The sequence below is a fragment of the Biomphalaria glabrata genome, chromosome 3, assembly GCF_947242115.1.
Source record: "Biomphalaria glabrata chromosome 3, xgBioGlab47.1, whole genome shotgun sequence".
NCBI classification, from domain to species: domain Eukaryota; kingdom Metazoa; phylum Mollusca; class Gastropoda; family Planorbidae; genus Biomphalaria; species Biomphalaria glabrata.
In genome coordinates this window covers 421354-441177 of record NC_074713.1, presented here as the reverse complement: position 1 = coordinate 441177, position 19824 = coordinate 421354, and the positions used below count along the sequence as shown (strand labels likewise).

Sequence of the window (19824 nt, the reverse complement as noted above, 5' to 3'; positions counted from 1 at the left end):
ATCTAGATCATACGGACTTTCGGTTTTGCATTAATCTTAATGCTACATTAGACTCTAAGAGTACTCTATATAATTAATATAATATAGAGTTCTAGTCTAGAATCTCTAGGAAATACTCTCTAGGAGTCTAGATCAGTTAGACTAATATAGAGCCTTAGATCTAAGTCAGTAATTGTAGATATCTAGTCCTAGTAAGTATGTAACATTATGTAACTTATGTAAGTAACGACAACGTGAACGTCTGTTGTTTGTTACTGGTTACTCTGTATTAAAGTTTAAAGTTACAAGTATTGACTTAATTGACCATTGTAACTATAAACTTATTATAATATTGTATAGGTTAGATATAGATAGAATCTAGTAAGACTAGTTGTCACTAGTTTAATAGTTAGTTACAGTTGAGTTGAGTATAGATATAGATCTAGCATCTAGTATGATCTAGACAATCTAGTCATAGTTTATAGTTGTATAGTTACAGTATGAGTGGTGGCTATGAGTAGTATACTAGTATAGTTACTATAACTATAGTATACTCAGTATATTAGTATATAGTTATCTATAGTTATCTATATTATAAAGTAGAATGTGTGGAGTATGTATGTATCTTATCTTATCTTCTTATCTTATGTATGTATGTATGTTACTTATAGACATCAAAACCGCTTGACCAATCTTGATAAAACTAGGCAGGAATGTTCCTTGGGTACCAACTTAGACCGTAGTGTATGTATTGTAGCCCTAAAACAAACGTAAGACCCTCAAAAAAAATAAAGTTGTCCGACTCTATTACAGCTATAGTATTTTATGGATCTAGGCCATGTCTACAATGTTGACATGAGAAAAGATAGAAAGGATTTAGACCTAGATCTAATTTTAAGAAATACACTTTGCGCAGATAGTTTTTTACTTTGACACATGAAAAGACAAAAGAAGATCCATTGATTTCATTATATAATAAAATTAACCTTCAATTTTGTGTTTCAAAAGCATTTTTTACATAAATTAGTTCCTGATATCTGTGACTACAGATTTCCTGACGAACATTCTTTCATTAGACAATACCGTAATGAATCGCGTACTAAAAATTATTTCGTTTAATTGTTTACTTTATAATCCCATCCCTAGATCTAAAACTCTAATCCAACTCTAAGATGATAAAACTTTTCTTCGCACAGATAGTTTTATACTTTAACACATAAATATATTAATTAAAGTCCATTCATTTCATATTTTGATCAAATACACATTCAAATTTGGTTTTCTAAAGCTACATTCGTTTACGAAAGCTGCGAAGCCGAGTTGAGATAGGCCTAGATCTATATTCATTCATGAATCGCGTACTAAAAATTATTTCGTTTAATTGTTCACTTTATAATCCCATTTATTTAACAAAGCTATCGCTCTTTTCGTTTTTAATAGATAAGAATGTATCGACTTTGGGTAAACCATTTTCGCAAAACTAATTTTATTTTCGTAGCGAAACTGAAATAACTTAAAGGATCATTAGCTACGTTTAACATAATCTAAATCCAATCCACTAGATTATTCAAAAGCAAATGTTTTAATTTAAAAAAAAATGGATTTAAGCCTATTAGCTATTTTGATTTGATAGCATTATTCACACTATTTTTACATTGACACATTCGCTTTACTTATTACATTATTATTTCGTTTAATTGCTTAGAAAACACTCTCAGTAAATATATCGAAAGTAATGCTCAAATAAAGACCCGCGGGTCGCGGGTAACATATGTCTAGTAGAATATATATAGAGTCTAGATCTAGTATCATTTATTTTATATATTCATATATTATCATTATAATATATGATAATATTATTAATATATTATAATTTATTATAACAAAACTAAACTATAATAAGATTAAAGATAAGTATCATTTCATTATCTATCATAATTATGTCTAATCATTATATTTTATATGTAGTCTAATAGAGTAGATCTAAATAAGACCTAAGACAAGCAGTTTAGTGACAGTTTAGTCTAAGTACTCTAACTTAACTCTAAGTCTACTAAGTAAGTAAGTTTAGTAAGTTATTATAGTAGCACTGCACTGTTCAGTACTTACAAAATACATTCTTAGTCATTCTACAACTACACAAGTACAACGCTACAAATTTTAAAAGTTTGATTTTAACAGTGCATTATTTGATAATGGTTTTGACATAGAAAGAAAAGAAAATGAAGTTCAAAATCTTCTTTAGTTTAAAATTTAGGAGAATAAGGATGACTACTTATTTATTTGTTATTATATTTTAACACTAATTTAAGGTCAAAGAGGCCATGTATTTTCATTTAATTCAAACAAATGTTGTCACACATTAGTATAACCCTAACCCCGATTCCAAACAGAAACACCAAACTTTATTTCAAACAGTCTCTATATTTTGGCATTAATAAACGCAGATTTTAATTCTATATTGAATTGATATTAACTAAATTTTAAGATCCCCAGGCTTAACCCCTCACATGAAATCATTAAGATGTTTTCAAATTATGCATAAATACGATCACAAAAAATAAAATATGAACACACTTGGCTTATGAATCAAATAAATCAGCTCTGAAAACAGAATAAATGTTGGTGAGCTCATTAGCATAGACTTAGTTTACCAAAAAAATATAGTCTTAACTATAATATATATATATCTATATATAGCTCCTTTTGTCTCGAAAGGCAATGAATGCACCCAAATGAGTCACTGGTTTTGGCTTAATCTTGAGACGGGGCAGAATCTGGTGTGGCTAATGAAGCCAATTCTAGAACGACAGACTTTGCCACAATTCTTACATGTGTATGCCTCTGATTTAGGGCTAGTGGACAGAGCAGCTTTCTTTTTTTCCCTCTTGATTAAGGCCACTTCAATTCTTTTGTTCTCAGCAAGGGTTGTCCCAGCACACACAGTCTGTCTCCATGCACTCCGGTCTTTGGCTATGTTTTCCCACATACTTTCGCTGATGCCTGTGGCTCTCATGTCTCGCTTGCAGACATCTCTATATGTTAGTCTTGGGCGGCCCTTGGGTCTGACTCCTTCCACAAGCTCAGCATATAAGATATCTTTCGGGATTTTACCATCTCGCATGCGGGTGACATGTCAGATCCAGCGTAATCTTCTTTGTGTCAGGAGAGCATACATGCTGTTCATATTGGCCAATCTCAAAACTTACTGATTGGAGACATGGTCCCTCCAAGAGATGCCCATTATGCGTCTCAGGCAGCACAAGTGGAAACTATTCAATCTGTGCTCTTGGTACATGTATGTTGACCAACTTTCACTGCCATAAAGGAGAGTGCTCACAACACAGGCATGTAGACTAGGATTTTGGTCGCTGTGGTCAATTTACCATTTTCCCAGATGCGCTTGGAGAGTTTTGCCAATGCTGTGGTAGCTTTTCCTATCCTTTTTATCAGCTCGATGTCTAAGTCTAGGTTACTGACAATTGTTGAACCCAAGTAGATAAATTCCTGCACCACTGAAAGGGTGTGGTTCCCAATTTGTATTATAGGTATTTCTGCGACGTCTTGTGCCAGTATTTCGGTCTTGGAGAGACTTATAGTAAGGCTAAACTAGTCTTAACTAGGAAGAGGTAAAGTCATCCTGGTAACATAGGAAAAAACAACAACCTGAATTACAAATTTGAAATTCTTTTTTCTTACATAAAAAGACAGCTAAATAGAAAGAAATTGGGTCAGAATCATTGGAAAATCAATTGTAGATCTAATTAGGACTAGATCTAGATTTCAGAATCTATCCTTTATGCTTTAGCTAGAGTCTAGAATACTAGATAATCTTGATTCTCTAGATCTATTAAAATTGTTACTAGATTGTAGATTGATCTACATAAACATTGAACTCCCTTATAAATTACAGAAGTTCCTTCATAGATGACAATTTATGCCATTGTGCATGTTAATTAGAAACTTCAAACTCTACTACGGATTCATTGGTTTTCTTGGGTTACTTATTCAACCCCATTCCATATTTTAATGGCGCCAGGGAAGAAAATGCACTTGTAAGAATTTGTCCTAGCATACATGGAATAAGAAATGAGACTTATACCGTATTATGGCTACCTAATACCTTAAGATAAGATAAGATAATTTTTATTGATCCAATCAAATGGAAATTCAGTTTGACAACAATTGACAACCTCAGCGTAACTACTGTAACAATAACATTATAGATATGCAAATATGAACAACATTCACACACGAAACACATACACACTCGCAACCAGCGTGTTATGAATTAGACTTCTATGAAATTCTCGATGATGACAGATGATCTTGTAACACTCTGACCGACAGTGGGATGAAGGAGTTTTTAAATCGTTCTGTTTTAGTTCTAATGGAAAGGAACTTAGATATTTAGAGCTTGCTTATTAAATATAGACCTTCACTACTATTTAAAGGCATTTTAAAAATGTTTTTTTATAATTTGATTTCATGACAGATAAAGCCAGTACTGAGATCTGAATAAATATGCACAATGTCTTGCACTGATCTCTGGCCCATCGCCTTGTCAGTTTTTATAATCGTTTCAAGTCCTGTCTTATGCAAAGGTAAAACAAATGGAAGAGTGATACAGACATTAGAGGATGAAATCGGGGCAGAAAATTTCACCTATTACAAATTGCATCGCTCGGGTGCTCTGCGTCTGGAGTTAAAAAGTTTGCTTGGAGACGTAGATATTTATGTTAGCACAGAAGTAAGAAATTCTTTGTTTTTGCTTTTTTTTTTCATGGTTCTATTTTTTTAAAAAACTTTCCACACACTTGTCACACACACACACACAAAACCTCTATATGTTGATTTTGTCCCCCGTTTTTTTAAAGGAAGCATCAGTTACAAAAGGACATTTTTTTTGTTCTATTGGCAATCACATTAGTTAGGAACTCTATTTGTTGAAAGTGTCTGCAACAATTTAATGATTTTGTATATATCTATATATTTTCAAAATACGATTTTATTTATTTGTAGTATTGCAGAATTATTGCATAAAATGGAAATTTGTAAAAAAAGGATTTATCTGTGAGAATTAAACAACCATACTGTTATTATTATTATTATTACTATTATCATTGCTTGTTTTGTAAAAAAAAAAAAGTAGGTGCTGGTACAATGGATTGCCTAACTTTTAACTACTAATAAATGAACGTTGAAATACAAGAAAAGTAATAATTTTGTCCTCACATTGAAAAAGGTGCTGGTAGGGTCACAAATGAAGCACTGACTATTATTATTTATTTCACCTGTAAAGTAAAATAATCTTTTTATATGTCACGTTCACCTGTCTCTTAGTCTGTTGGGGCACCACACATGATCTGTCAACCATCTCTATCTTTTCCTCTTTGTCTTTTGCCATGTTTAGGGCTTCTTCCAAAGACAGGCCGGTTTATTCCTTAATTCTGTCATCGCTTCCTCTGTTACCTTCTCCTCTTTCTCACTGGTTCTGTTCCCTGCCGTACTGGGTAGGAATGGTAAAGGTTTTCTTAAGAGTTTTATTTATTTATTTATTTTTGTACCACAACTAGATGTAGCCAAATCTTAGAATCTCAAATTATAATGGATTCAAATTTAACACTGTGCCATAATTGATAAGTACTTTTTTAAATGTGATATTTTCAAATGTAACAGGCTTCTGTTTTATTCTTAGAGGAAGCTGTGGTATTAGAATTTAAATATTGCACAAGAACTGGCTTGCTATCAGTTATTGAAAAAATAATAATTTTGGAATAAAAAAGACAAAAGATATATAAAATACAAATGTTTTCAAAAGGGATTAAATGATGTTATGAAAATTACAATTGGTCTCTCATGATGTCAAAATTAAAATAATTGATGAATTAATCTCAATCCCTTATTTTTTTAAATTTCAGATAAAACAACTAGTATTTTTTAAAATTATGATTTATATCAACCCTGTTAAAAATGTAGCAATAAAAAGAATTTATAAATATTCATTTTGATTGTCCACACTCCGCACACAGAATAATCGTTCCTTTTTTTTTGCTTCTTCAGGTACAGCATCCAGATTACTCAAACTACGATTTGAAATCTGAAACTTGTGGCCTAGATGTTATTCAAATACCATCAACTATGTCAAGGCCAGTCTACATTGCTCTATTTGGACATCCTAACTATCTTCTCTCTAAGTATCGTCTGTCTACCCTGGAGGTGGAAGAGCCTGCATTAGATGACTATGAAATTTTGGTTGATAAATATGAAAGGTATGGGTCTCATGCAGAGCATAATTTTATACTTTGAAATTAGTTGAAATTTAACAGTTTTATTTAGAAATTTTGGATATTTAAAAAATATCTCTGACTATCAGGTGAACTATCATGTGGGCATTTGCGCATGCTATTCTAGTATATTACCATATAAAGGTGGATCCAGACCATGAGGTGGCTAAATCAGAAAAAGACGAAACAGTAGGAAATACTGTGAATAGAATTTAGGGGAGTGTATCAATGGTGGAATTATTATTGTACTAGACATAAATACAATTTATATGCACAGTATAGATTTCCTTAATTAGATTTTTAGAGCTAATAGATAGACTACACATTATTATTATTTATTTTTTGTACATGCGACTCTAGTATTATTTTGAAACATTGACAGATTAAAAAAATGCAGTGTTGTTATATAAAGTTTACTGTTAGTCTTTTTTTTTTTTAAGCATCATCCATCTGTAATAATTCTAGTACAATTGTTGATAGTGGTACTTCTACAAACGTGATGGAGCCAGAGTTGATTGTGATGAAGGAAAAAAAACAACAGAAGCAGTAGTTCTATCATTAGTGAAGACAAGAATTGATACGGACGAAATGAGCGGATCCAGAACTTTAAACACAACTGAAAACACAAAGTTCATACTGATGAAAAAAGCAGAAGCAAACATGAAAATGACATCAGTCTTTGTGTTGGCTTAAAAAAAACAAAATTTCTTTTGAGCAACCCAGGCAGAAATTTTCATCTCATAACAAAAACAATCAAACTGAAAAATTGGACATTTTACAAAGTCACCTGGAAAAATTAACAAATCGGTTACAACTTTTTTGCACACATAGAATACGGTTTGTGTAAATTTTGTGCATTGCTGTCCCACTCTGGAAACATTAGTCATCAAATGCGACTATAGCTTGTAAAAAAAAAAAAAACAAACTCCACAACTTTTGCTAAACTTTTATGCAAGACAGTGACCTCATTGCTCATGAACAACATAATGATCACATAGAAGCTGTGAAAAAGGGAGATGATTTTATAACAGCATACCTCGATCCATCTCATAATGTTGTTAATCAAATCAATTCTGCCTTTTGCAAATTATGGAAAGGTTAAAGCCTATCATTAAACCCCAAATTTCTCTTGAAAGGCAAAGCAAAGGCAGGAAGATTGTTTTCAGCTCAAAAGTGTTTGAAAATATGGAAGTGCCCGCAAATGAGTGGGCACAGATTAATTGATTAGGCACTAATACATCCTTGTTGTGACATTGGTATAAATTTGGATCATGTCATCATTCTATTTTGGGAAAAAAAAAATAGATGAAAAGAACATTTTTGTATTTGACATTTTTACATTCATGTTAAATCATAGAAGTCAGACAATTTACTAGTTAAATTGAATATACAATTTATAATGCTTGTTTCTTTTAACTATCAACAATTTAAAAAAAAACAAAACAATTGTTGGCTATTGCTTTGATGAGGAAAAAAAAAAGACTTTTGAGTTGACCTGTATGGAGTTAGCTAATATGTTTTAGGTATCATTTTTAAAACGCAAATTCAAAAATATTTGTGTATGTGTGTCTTTCTAACTCTGGGCATATGTAAGACAAAACTTGATGACTGAGTGCAAAACAGACGTATACAAATTCAGAGAGGTGAGGGCCAAGCTTGAAAGGTGATGACGCCTTTACTTGTCATGGCAATACTATATCGACATAGATGTTATATCTACAGACCTTTGATCCACCACTTTATGACCATCCCTTGCACTCCTCATGACAATACTATATCAACATGATATTTGTCACAGATTACATTATAGAATTGTTTGTACATTTCACTTTTGAAAGAAATATAAGCCCTCGACATGAGTCTCGGGATTTAATCCTCAAATTTAGACACTTGACATTCAAGTCAGGATTTACCCAAGGGACGTAATTAGTATGTTTGAAATATATTGGTTGATTTGAATTTAAAACAAAGACATTTTGAAAAGAGTTAGCGCCAGAGAATTGGCGGTAGTAAGAAAGAAAAGCCAGTCGAATAAATAATGTTCTTGTAGATAGTCACGTTTCTAAGAGCTCTGTTTGAAAAGCCTTTGTAATATGTTCCATGCTCATTGATTTGTAATTTGTACATAAACTGTACTTACGTTGTATTTAAATAAAGTTCCAGAGTTTTGTTTTATCAAAAGAATCGTCAATTGTAGTTCTAGATTGTCATTTTTGTTAACTATTGAATTCAAGTAAAATCCCCGGCATCACAACACATCGTGACATCATACCATCAGCAAATGTTGTGACATATCTGGCACTCTCCGACTAATAAAAGTTCATGGACAACTTTTAACGAAATTTATTCAAGATCTAGGACCAATTTCTAAACTCTTCAAAGGAACTTCATTCTTATTTAACGGAGGACAGAATTTCTGTGTTTAACAGGTCAGTTGGTTATCGATAATTCTTTTATAAAGATTTTCGTTAGAGTTACGTCTAACTCACGAAATCCATTATTATATGTAATTGGCAAAAGGAATAAGACCAATATACATAATAACTGGCAATATAAAAAGACCAGTAAAGCAAATAACTGGCAATATAAAAGACCAGTAAATCAAATAACTGGCATTATAAAAAAGACCAGTAAATCAAATAACTGGCATTATAAAGAAGACCAGTAAATAATCATTTGTGCAGCACAAAGTAAACAGAAGACCAGATTTAACCAACTGTTAAACCAGTAAAAAGTACATCGGCTCAATAGATCTATATATCAATCATACGACTCCAGTAACTACAAGTCTACTGTCAAGAATTTATTAGCAAATTGAGGCTTCAAGAACTTTGTCACTAGATCTATATTATTATTATATCTGAGATAAAGCCAAAATCCAGATATCGAACATTTTGCTCCAATACAAGAAACTAACAAAAAAATTAAATATGGCTTCCAGTGCTAGAACACAACGATTCTTCGAATTAATAGAATTTGCCAAAGAAAAGCAAATTTCAAAGCCAGACCAGTGGGCAGAGAAACAAGAAGAAAAAGAATACCAAGAGCAAGAATCTGAAAAACGCATGCAATTAGAAAAAAAAAAATTGCAAGAATCTGAAAAACGCATGCAATTAGAAGAAAAAAAATTGCAAGACGCCGAAAAACAAAGGCAAGAATCTGAAAAACAAAGGCAAGAATCTGAAAAACAAAGGCAAGACGCCGAAAAGCAAAGACAACATGAAAAAGAAAAAATGGAATTCGAAAGGCAAAATAAAGAAAATAAAGAAAGCATTTCAATTCAAGGTCACTCAAGTATGTTTGACAAATACAGATTAATGAACAAAATATCGGCTTTCAACAAAAACATTGACAATATGGACTCGTATCTCATAAGATTTGAAGAAATAGCTACAACATCCGGTCTACCTGAAGCACATTGGTCGAGCTCACTCCTTACCCTCTTGACTGGCAAAGCTGTCAACATTTGCTCACAACTGTCAATCAATGAACGCAGCACTTACTCTGATATCAAGGAAGCTCTACTGCGCCAATACGGAGCAACTTCAGCCAACTATAGAAAGAAATTCTATAATGAAAGGCCACAGGAAAATGATGATCCTCAAATTTTTGTAGCTAATATGTCAATGTGGTTTGATAGATGGGTATCCATGGCAAAAATAGAAGAAAGTTACCAAGCTCTTCGTCAACATATTATTATCGACAACATCACCCATGCTCACTCAGAAGATATTCAATCCTACATTATAGAGAGAAATCCTACTGATATACAGACATTAACCAAGATCATCAGACAATATAGAGCAGCCTATCCAAACAAGTCAGTCAAACCATCTGTTGAAGAAAATTTTGTCTGCTTTGCGCAAGACAAAAATGCAAGATATAAGTCAGATGACAAAGTCAAATGCAACAAATGTCATAAACTAGGGCATTTCACATCTCAATGCTGCAGCAGAACCACAGAATGTTCATTTTGCCATAAAAAAGGTCACCAAACTCATGAATGTTGGAAAAAACAGGCAGTCTCCAAAAATCAAAATTTTGATAGACCCACATCACCAACTCAAAGATACAGCAATAGAGAGCAATACAATCTCAACAAAGCACCTGGAAACAATAAACCAGATAACAACAAACCTCGCTACAGAAGTCATTCACAGGACTCCAGACCACAATATATGCCAAACAGAAGCTATCACAATGAGCACTCAACTATGACAGTCATTGCAAAGTCCAATGGTCTCAAATTTTATCCAGGCTTTGTAGGAGACAAGAAGGTGGAAGTTCTTCGTGACACCGGAAGCACGTCCACATTAGTACATGAACGCTTCGTACACGCAAACCGTTTCACAGGCAACCACGTCCAAGCCACTGCCTTCAACGGAACTGTCAGCAAGTTACCTGAAGCCATCATTTATGTTACTACACCATTCTTCAGTGGTCAAACAAAAGCATTAGTAACACCCAATCTACCAGTGGACCTAATCATTGGAAACATAGAAGGAGTTAAAGAATGCACTCCTCAAGAACTTACTAAATGGACAAATGCCATACAGCAAGGTCAAAAATGTTTGGCAGTAATGACAAGATCCATGTCCAGACAACAAGAACATTTGGCACCTGAACAAGTTAGCCAAAATAATCACATGGCTACCTCAGTTACTCAAGTTATGCAGAATGCAACAGAACCAGTTACTAGTCCAGTAGCCAGCAACAATCAAGAACACTCAACATGGACACCCCCAGTTACATCAAGCCCATCCCTACCGGTCATAAGTCCACCTCCAATTCCCGAATGTCCATTGTTGAACTTTGAAGAACAAGACGACATGCCCAGAGTCTCTAGCAATGATACAAGAACTCTAACTGGTCAAACTGAAGTCCATCAAGACAAGTCTCAAGAACCAGAAGCAGATACTTATATTCAATCAACTTTGGCTATACCAGAAAAAAGAAAAACTATGCAACTTGACTCTAACACTCATACAAGTATTCCTCATTTGAAAGAATGTGAGTCAACTCAAGAAGCCATTACAACCAAGAACATTGAAAGTCAAAGGATATTACATGAACACATGAAATCAAGATATTTTGCTCAAGGAGATCAAGTCAATTTACTGTTACCAGATTTCAGTAACAAGCTGTTTTACAAATGGCAAGGTCCGTTTACCATCACCAGAAAGATTTCCAACCTGCTTTATGAAATCAATGCCAACAAGTTTACCAGAGTATTTCATGTTCATATGTTTGAACATTACCATGAAACAGATAATGAAGACATCAAAGCAGAAGTTGAACATTTTACAAGCTTAGCAACTATTCCTGAGGAAGAAGAAACATCATCAACACCCATTCCTGAGATAGATGTTTCATTACCAGCATCAAATCAAATTGACATTCCCAAGGTCATCACTCTGAATGACATAGCACTACAGAAAGTGAAGGACACTAAAGTGTTTCCAGACCATGCAGATTTCTTTACCAGTGTTTCTGAGACATTTCCAGTACTGCAATTTGAAAGAAACTCAGAGAGCAACAACATTGACAACACCAAGTTTCATCCTCCTTCTACTCAAGGGGCAACTTTTCTTCAGAAAGGAACAAATGAACTTCTTCAACATTGCTGTATTGACCGATTGAACTCAGACATGTTCAGTCATTGCTCTATTGAACATTCTAATGCAAAGCATTCTGCTACCATTGTTCTACAGCGTCAAAGTTCATCAACCAGAAAATTGAGTTTTAGTTTCGGACAGTTCTTATTTTCACCAAACTCAAACGCGGTTCAATCAGACATTACCTGTGAGATCATTATGACATGGAGACAACAGCTTCATAAACTGAAAGACCTTTTCTTCAAGTTTAGAAAACGCACATGCACATCCATGTCGGCAATTCAGAAGGGTTCCGAACTTTACATTTCTACTCTACATATGTACTATAGCATATTTAGTGCCACTTGATCCATTATCATTCATACTCGTCAAGGAAGAACAGTATTCAGTTGTACTTAATCAATTAATTTGTCTACTCATTTTTTCCACAGGAGTTCTATATCAGATGTTGTATTTATTTCAGCACCAAGCAACCCACTGAGGAAAGTCACTCATTCAAGATACTTTGTTTATTATGTTTCAGCATCTTTGCATATGACATGCATCAGACATCTTAATTTTTAAATCATGTGCATTTTATTTCAGGTATTTTATTTCAGGTCGAATATTATTGCATATATCCTATTATAATAGTACAGATACATGACAGACAATTGGAATTTTTCATTGCTTCACACATGTTGAGATTTATATCACATTGAGTATTATTTTCTCAGAAGATTGTCATGTACTATCACAATTATTTTTTCTATGTCAATTTTTCATATGCAGTATATTTTTCCATGTACACATTTTCAGTAGTACTATTACCCAAATGAGTTATAATGTCATATTTTAATTTCATCATAAGGCACCATAAAGAAAGTAACCTATTCAATTCAAGATTTAATTTATCCAAGTATTATGCTCTGTACAACTTTTGATATTGTTCATGACAAGCATTGTCTCATTTTCATAACCACTTGAATAGTGAGACAGGTGTTCAAAGTTATCAAAAATTTTATTCACTACATTTACATTTTTTTTTATTATTGTTGTTATCTCCAAGTTGACTTTATTTTGTCATATGTTACCTCAACCATTTTTCTATAATTTCATGTATGGTATTTTGTGTATATTTAAATATTTTAATACATATGAGCATTTCTATTACCATACAAATGCTAAATGGAGGTGGGGGGGTAATATGTCACAGATTACATTATAGAATTGTTTGTACATTTCACTTTTGAAAGAAATATAAGCCCTCGACATGAGTCTCGGGATTTAATCCTCAAATTTAGACACTTGACATTCAAGTCAGGATTTACCCAAGGGACGTAATTAGTATGTTTGAAATATATTGGTTGATTTGAATTTAAAACAAAGACATTTTGAAAAGAGTTAGCGCCAGAGAATTGGTGGTAGTAAGAAAGAAAAGCCAGTCGAATAAATAATGTTCTTGTAGATAGTCACGTTTCTAAGAGCTCTGTTTGAAAAGCCTTTGTAATATGTTCCATGCTCATTGATTTGTAATTTGTACATAAACTGTACTTACGTTGTATTTAAATAAAGTTCCAGAGTTTTGTTTTATCAAAAGAATCGTCAATTGTAGTTCTAGATCGTCATTTTTGTTAACTATTGAATTCAAGTAAAATCCCCGGCATCACAACACATCGTGACATCATACCATCAGCAAATGTTGTGACAATATTATATCTACAGACCTTTGATCCACCACTTTATGACCATCCCTTGCCCTCCTCATGACAATACTATATCAACATGAATGTTATATCTACAGACCTTTGATCCACCACTTTATGACCATCCCTTGCCCTCCTCATGACAATACTATATCAACATGAATGTTATATCTACAGACCTTTGATCCACCACTTTATGACCATCCCTTGCCCTCCTCATGACAATACTATATCAACATGAATGTTATATCTACAGACCTTTGATCCACCACTTTATGACCATCCCTTGCCCTCCTCATGACAATACTATATCAACATGAATGTTATATCTACAGACCTTTGATCCACCACTTTATGACCATCCCTTGCCCTCCTCATGACAATACTATATCAACATGAATGTTATATCTACAGACCTTTGATCCACCACTTTATGACCATCCCTTGCCCTCCTCATGACAATACTATATCAACATGAATGTTATATCTACAGCCCTTTGATCCACCACTTTATGACCATCCCTTGCCCTCCTCATGACAATACTATATCAACATGAATGTTATATCTACAGCCCTTTGATCCACCACTTTATGACCATCCCTTGCCCTCCTCATGACAATACTATATCAACATGATGTTATATCTACAGCCCTTTGATCCACCACTTTATGACCATCCCTTGCCCTCCTCATGACAATACTATATCAACATGAATGTTATATCTACAGCCCTTTGATCCACCACTTTATGACCATCCCTTGCCCTCCTCATGACAATACTATATCAACATGAATGTTATATCTACAGCCCTTTGATCCACCGCTTTATGACCATCCCTTGTCCTCCTCAATATATTTTCTTATTTATTTTTTTTTTTAAAGTAGAAAAATCATGTATTTTTTGTTTGGTAGTTACGAAATGATTACTAATTACCCTTTTAAATTTGCAACTTTAATTAAACCACAAACACTCTCTCCAGCCCCCTCCCCCCCATGACATATGATTGAGAGGATTGACCCTACCACCCCACTGCCACCTGGATCTGGTTTCCTTCCAGCTCGTTTAATATTATTACCATAGTAAAACGATAGAGAGGGGGACGAAATCTCACACTTTTTAAAATTTAGCCTATTAAAGATTTTATTTCTTTCTTTAACTGTTCTAGATACAACTCAAGAAAAAGTTACAATATCAGTCAATTGTTTATTTACGTCACTTTGAAATACTGTGGTGGGCAAACCTGCCACCAAATGTGCTACATGTGTCATTAGTGACACAGTGTTCTGTCTAGAATAGATAGCATGGTAAATACAATACTATTACATAGAAGGAGATCTTGCCACTTGCTATCAAGATCAAAATCTGTACTACAGGCTTTGCAAAGCCCCGGACCATGGCCTCCCAATATCGACACTGTCATCATGGCTTCACACAACATAAAACAACGCTATGGCACCCCCTGTAATAATGCAGTGGGTACCGAGTCACATAGGTGTGACTGGCAACACTATTGCAGACTCCTTGGCTCACCAGGGAGGGCAAATTCCACCCACTGAACAGGCTGTAAGTTTTCATCATTCTCGGCTATAATTCAAAAAATAGAAATGGAAAAGTGGTTGGAGTGCTGAGACAAGTCCCAAAAAGCCTGTGGAGTCTGGGAGCGCATGAGGCACCCTGACCGCACTTCCCCGTGGTGGAGGCTGTCCAGGCCTGAGCAAGCTATTATAGCACAGTGCAGGACAGGCCACTGTCCTGTTGGCTCATATTTCTCGCGGCTATGGCCAAATTTTGATTCACGGTGCCCCCGCTGCAGGGAAGAAGAGGAAACCGTGCCTCATATTCTGTTTGACTGCCCCAGACTTGCTGATCTCCGCCTCGACAGGTCTGGGAAACCAAAAATTCTCGACCTGTATGGCGACATTTATGCACTACGCTAGACAGCAGGGTTTCTGTCCAGGGCTTTTGCAAGAGAGGATTTAAGCCTCACAAGCCCTCACTCAAATGGAGTTTGATGATGATGATGATCAAGATTAACCAGATTCAATACTTTCAGTTTAGAAATTGTCATTCTCTTAATTTACTTTTCTGTTTTTTAAACAACTGCTGATTTCGGACAATTGGTCCAACTGTATATTGTAATGGGAAGTAATTGTAGCTGTTTCTAATGTTTCAGATATTATTATGAAGAGATGGAAGGCTATCCAGAAGATTCTAGTGATGAGAAAAGTTCAAAGAATAAAGAAGAAATCCATTCTAGTAACAGTGTGGAAGATGAGCTTCCCATGTGGTGGAAAATATTGTTGAGTGTTTTGGAATTTGGTATAGAGGTAAGTGACTTATTAACTTTAATTGCAATTTTTTTGTTGTTGTTTCTTGTTTTCTAAAGAACAAGAGTTTACAGTGACATCAGTTATCTATTTTTATTCTCTATGATTTATCTAGTGTCACTTGACCACATTTTGTAATTTGTATGTCTAGGGTTACTTGACCATGATCTGTACATTTTTTACCTATACAGCTAATTCTGGTCATTGTCTTTATTGCACAATATTTCTACAGAATATTTTATCTGTAACTATCATGCTTATCTTCCTTGTCTTTGTAAATTTCTCCTATGGGATGGTGTCACGGCCTGGTTATTGGTATAGGCCTGGACGGCCTTGAGTTGGTCTGCCTCTGAGTGCTGTAGGTACCTCTTCTGGTACCACTATAATGTTCTCTGTCTTCTTAACTAAATACTTTCACACACGCACTAGATTTGCTGGTGCATAAGAACACTAACATACTGAACTCTCCGACCACAACACTTAGAATCATTACTAGACACAATGGTAGCAGACATGGTTTTTATTACATAAAATACTTCACAAAGATATTGGCGACTTCAGCCATCATAAATCATAATCCAATGAAATATATCCTGAATACAAATCAATTATAATAACTTAAATATTTATGCATTACTACACTGGCAAGGATATCCATAACACTCCTCTCTCTACAAGAGTCCAAGATCAACTAACTTTAAAATCACCCCGTGGTCAGTTACAACCCCAATATTTCCTCGTGCATTAGCAGGAAGTAGGTACATGATTACTGAAACACTACTAATTCACTTTGTGTCACAGTGGTTCTAAAACTAATGTGTGACAGATGGGTGTTGTCATAATGGTCCCGAGTTTGAAATCTTGTCAGCTTCCATTCCCTGACATCCTGCATGATGTTGGGTCTATTTTACATGTTTCTGATGCTCCTTTAGTTTTAAGAAAAATTACATCCTAGCCTCATGCAAGATGGCAGGGCATGACGGCAGGCAGGGTTCAAACCTGCAAGTATCAAGACCCATGGAACGACATTCCAGAGTGCTCACACACGGCCAGGCATCTAGGTCTAGAACTTAATCATCTTCATTTCCGAAGTTTAAAACTTATAAAACATCTAAAAGCATTTGATTTTTGATAGTCTGACATTTACTTTCAGTTTCAGAAATGAGTTTTAATTCAAATATTCTTCTTCTAGCCAGCTTTATTGCTGCTGAGCTGCGAGCTCTTTTGCAGATTGTGCCAAGAGAAAAAAAAAGTGTGCTGTTTTCTTCAGTTGTTCAGCACTGCCGTACAGGGTGTTGGTTATGTTGGGCTGTAGTGGAAGTAGGGTCTGCCTAAGGTTGATTAGGGAGGGGCATTCAAAGAGGATATGGTTTAAGGTTTCATAAGGGGTGGGCACAGTGTCTGCCAAGGGGGAGTTGTGTGGAGTTTGTTTTGTTCAGGGTGTAATTTAATAGATGTGTGTGTCCTGTTCTTAGTTGGAAAATTGTAGATTGTTCTTTGCGGGGGAGGAAGTTAATACTGTCCAGTTTGTTAGGCGTAGTCATTGTACATGGTTCTGCCTGTGTTTCCTGATGCCCATTTGTTGAGCCACTCCTCTTTGTGATTGTTGACTTACATTGACCTTAGGGTGAGGTAGTTTACAGGTCTGTCTGGTTGTTCCATAGATGAACCTGCCTTTGAAAGCTTATCTGCCTTTTCATTTCCCATGATGCCAATGTGTCCAGGGATCCCCTGAAGTGTGATATTGATATTATGATATTATCTGATGGATTATCACAAATTAATTCAACTATAAGTTTTACTTACTTAGACTTAGACTTAGGTCCTCCCGCGCCGTTCGGCGCATTGGGCGGCAAGCTGTCTCCATAATGATCTGTCACTGGCAATGTCTGAAGCCTCTTCCCATCTGGTGTCCACTGTTCTGAGGTCCTCCATGAAGGTGTGTCGCCAGGTAATACGAGGACGTCCCTGTTTGCGCTTTCCTCGTTTTGGCTTCCATGTTATCGCAACTCTTGGTGTGCGTAATTCATTTTGACGTAGAACATGTCCCGCAAACCTCATGCGACGCTCAGTCACAACCTCACTAAGTGTTCGACTCCCAGTTCGGCAAAGGATTTCCTTGTTTGAGATCCGGTCTGTGTATCTGACTCTTAAAATCCGTCTCAGCCATCTCTGTTGAGCCACATTTAGTCTTTTCTCAATTTTGACAGATGACTTCCACGTCTCACATGCATATGTAGCAGTTGGAATGACGATTGTGTTGAGAAGGTGTATTTTTGTCTCGAGTCCAATGGCTTGGCTAGTCCAAATAGGCTGCAGCCTTTGGAAAATGCTCCCTGCCTTTCCTATTCGGCACGCTACATCATGGTAAGCGTCTCCATCATTTGTTATGATGCTGCCAAGGTACGTGAACTTGTCCAGCTCTTCAAGCTTTGACTCGCCAAGTCTGACGGGGACACCCTTTGCCTTATATCCCACTCGCATAATTTTAGTCTTATCCAAGTTTATGCGGAGGCCAATTTTGGGTGCCTCTCTGTCTAGGCTCTCCGTCATTTCTTGAATGCATTTATTTGTAGCCCCGAGTAGTGCAACATCATCAGCAAAGTCCAAGTCCGTCAATCGGAGTTGTTCATGCCATGGAATACCAAAGGCAGTCTGGTTCATTGCTCTCCTCATTATGTAGTCGATGGCTAGGAGGAAAAGGAAGGGAGATAAGATGCACCCCTGTCTCACACCTGTCTCGATTGTAAAAAACTCTGTTGTTCCCTCTTCTGTTTTAATGCAGCAACTAGACTGACTGTAAAGGTGTCGTAGGATCTGGACGAATTTTTCTGGTATACCGTATTCTCTAACTATTTTCCATAGTGATTCTCGGTGGACACTATCAAACGCTTTTTTGAAGTCCACGAAACTGATCGTTAGCCGTTGTTGGTACTCAAAACTTTGTTCTATGATATTTCGTAAAACGAAAATCTGCTCTGTACATGATCTGCCTCTTCGGAAACCTGCTTGTTCTTCTCTGAGCCTTTCATCTACAGACTGTTGAAGCCGTCTCAACAAAACAGTGCTGAAAACTTTGCCTGGGACAGAGAGGAGAGTAATGCCCCTCCAGTTGTTACAGTCTGCCAAGTTGCCCTTTTTTGGAAGCTTTACAATCACTCCCTTTTGCCAGTCCTCTGGGACTTTTGAAGTTCGCCAACAGAGATTTAAGAGATCAGTCATTCTGTTAACAATGCACTGTCCCCCATATTTTAGCATTTCTGCTGATATCATGTCTAGTCCTGGTGCTTTGTTATTATTTAGCACTGCAATGGCCATGGTAACCTCCTCAGCAGTTATTGGGTCTGTCTTGACCTTGAGATCATTGTCTGGAGAGGGGTCCTTGAATATGTAAGTTATGTCTGGCGACAGTTGGTTAAGGGTCTCTTTAAAGTGCTCTACCCATCTTGCATCCTGTTCTTCTTTCGTTAACAAAGTTTTGCCTTGCTTGTCTTTTATTGGTGCCCCATGTCCACTCTTTGCTCCAGTGAGATCTCGGACAATACGATGGAGGGTTTTTGTGTCATTTCTGCTTGCAGCTGCTTGTGCCTCTTGTCCTTTCTGCTCAATCCAGTCCCGTTTATCTTGCCGACAGCTTCTCTTTACTTTCAGATCTGCTTCCCTATAGGCTTCTTCCGCTAGGCTGCGATCCTGTGTTTCATTTTTCTGATCTCGTCTACGTTTGGCCTCTTTCCTCTCATCTATCAATTTCCATGTTCTGTCTTGTATCCACCGTTCCTTGTATGAACCTCGCCTCCTTCCGATAACTTCTTCTGCGCACCCAATAGTGGTATCTTTGAAGTTGGCCCACTCTTCTTCAAGGGTCAATATATCTGCAAGAGCCTCAAAGCGGTTCGTTAGTTTCAATTGGAACTGTGCTGCAGTATTGCC

General features: G+C 35.8%; 1 protein-coding gene across 1 annotated transcript in view; it reads left to right on the top strand.

The window, feature by feature from the left end:
* Window positions 1-44: 44 nt before the first annotated feature.
* The window catches only part of LOC106079777 (UPF0669 protein v1g209471-like), a 22862-nt gene continuing 3082 nt past the window's right edge, over window positions 45-19824 (top strand). Inside the window, exons 1-4 of the mRNA XM_056022803.1 lie at window positions 45-191; window positions 4475-4729; window positions 6043-6251; window positions 15741-15894. Coding sequence (XP_055878778.1) covers window positions 4511-4729; window positions 6043-6251; window positions 15741-15894 — 582 coding nt within the window. The 5' untranslated portion in view covers window positions 45-191; window positions 4475-4510. The remainder of the gene's footprint in view (window positions 192-4474; window positions 4730-6042; window positions 6252-15740; window positions 15895-19824) is intronic.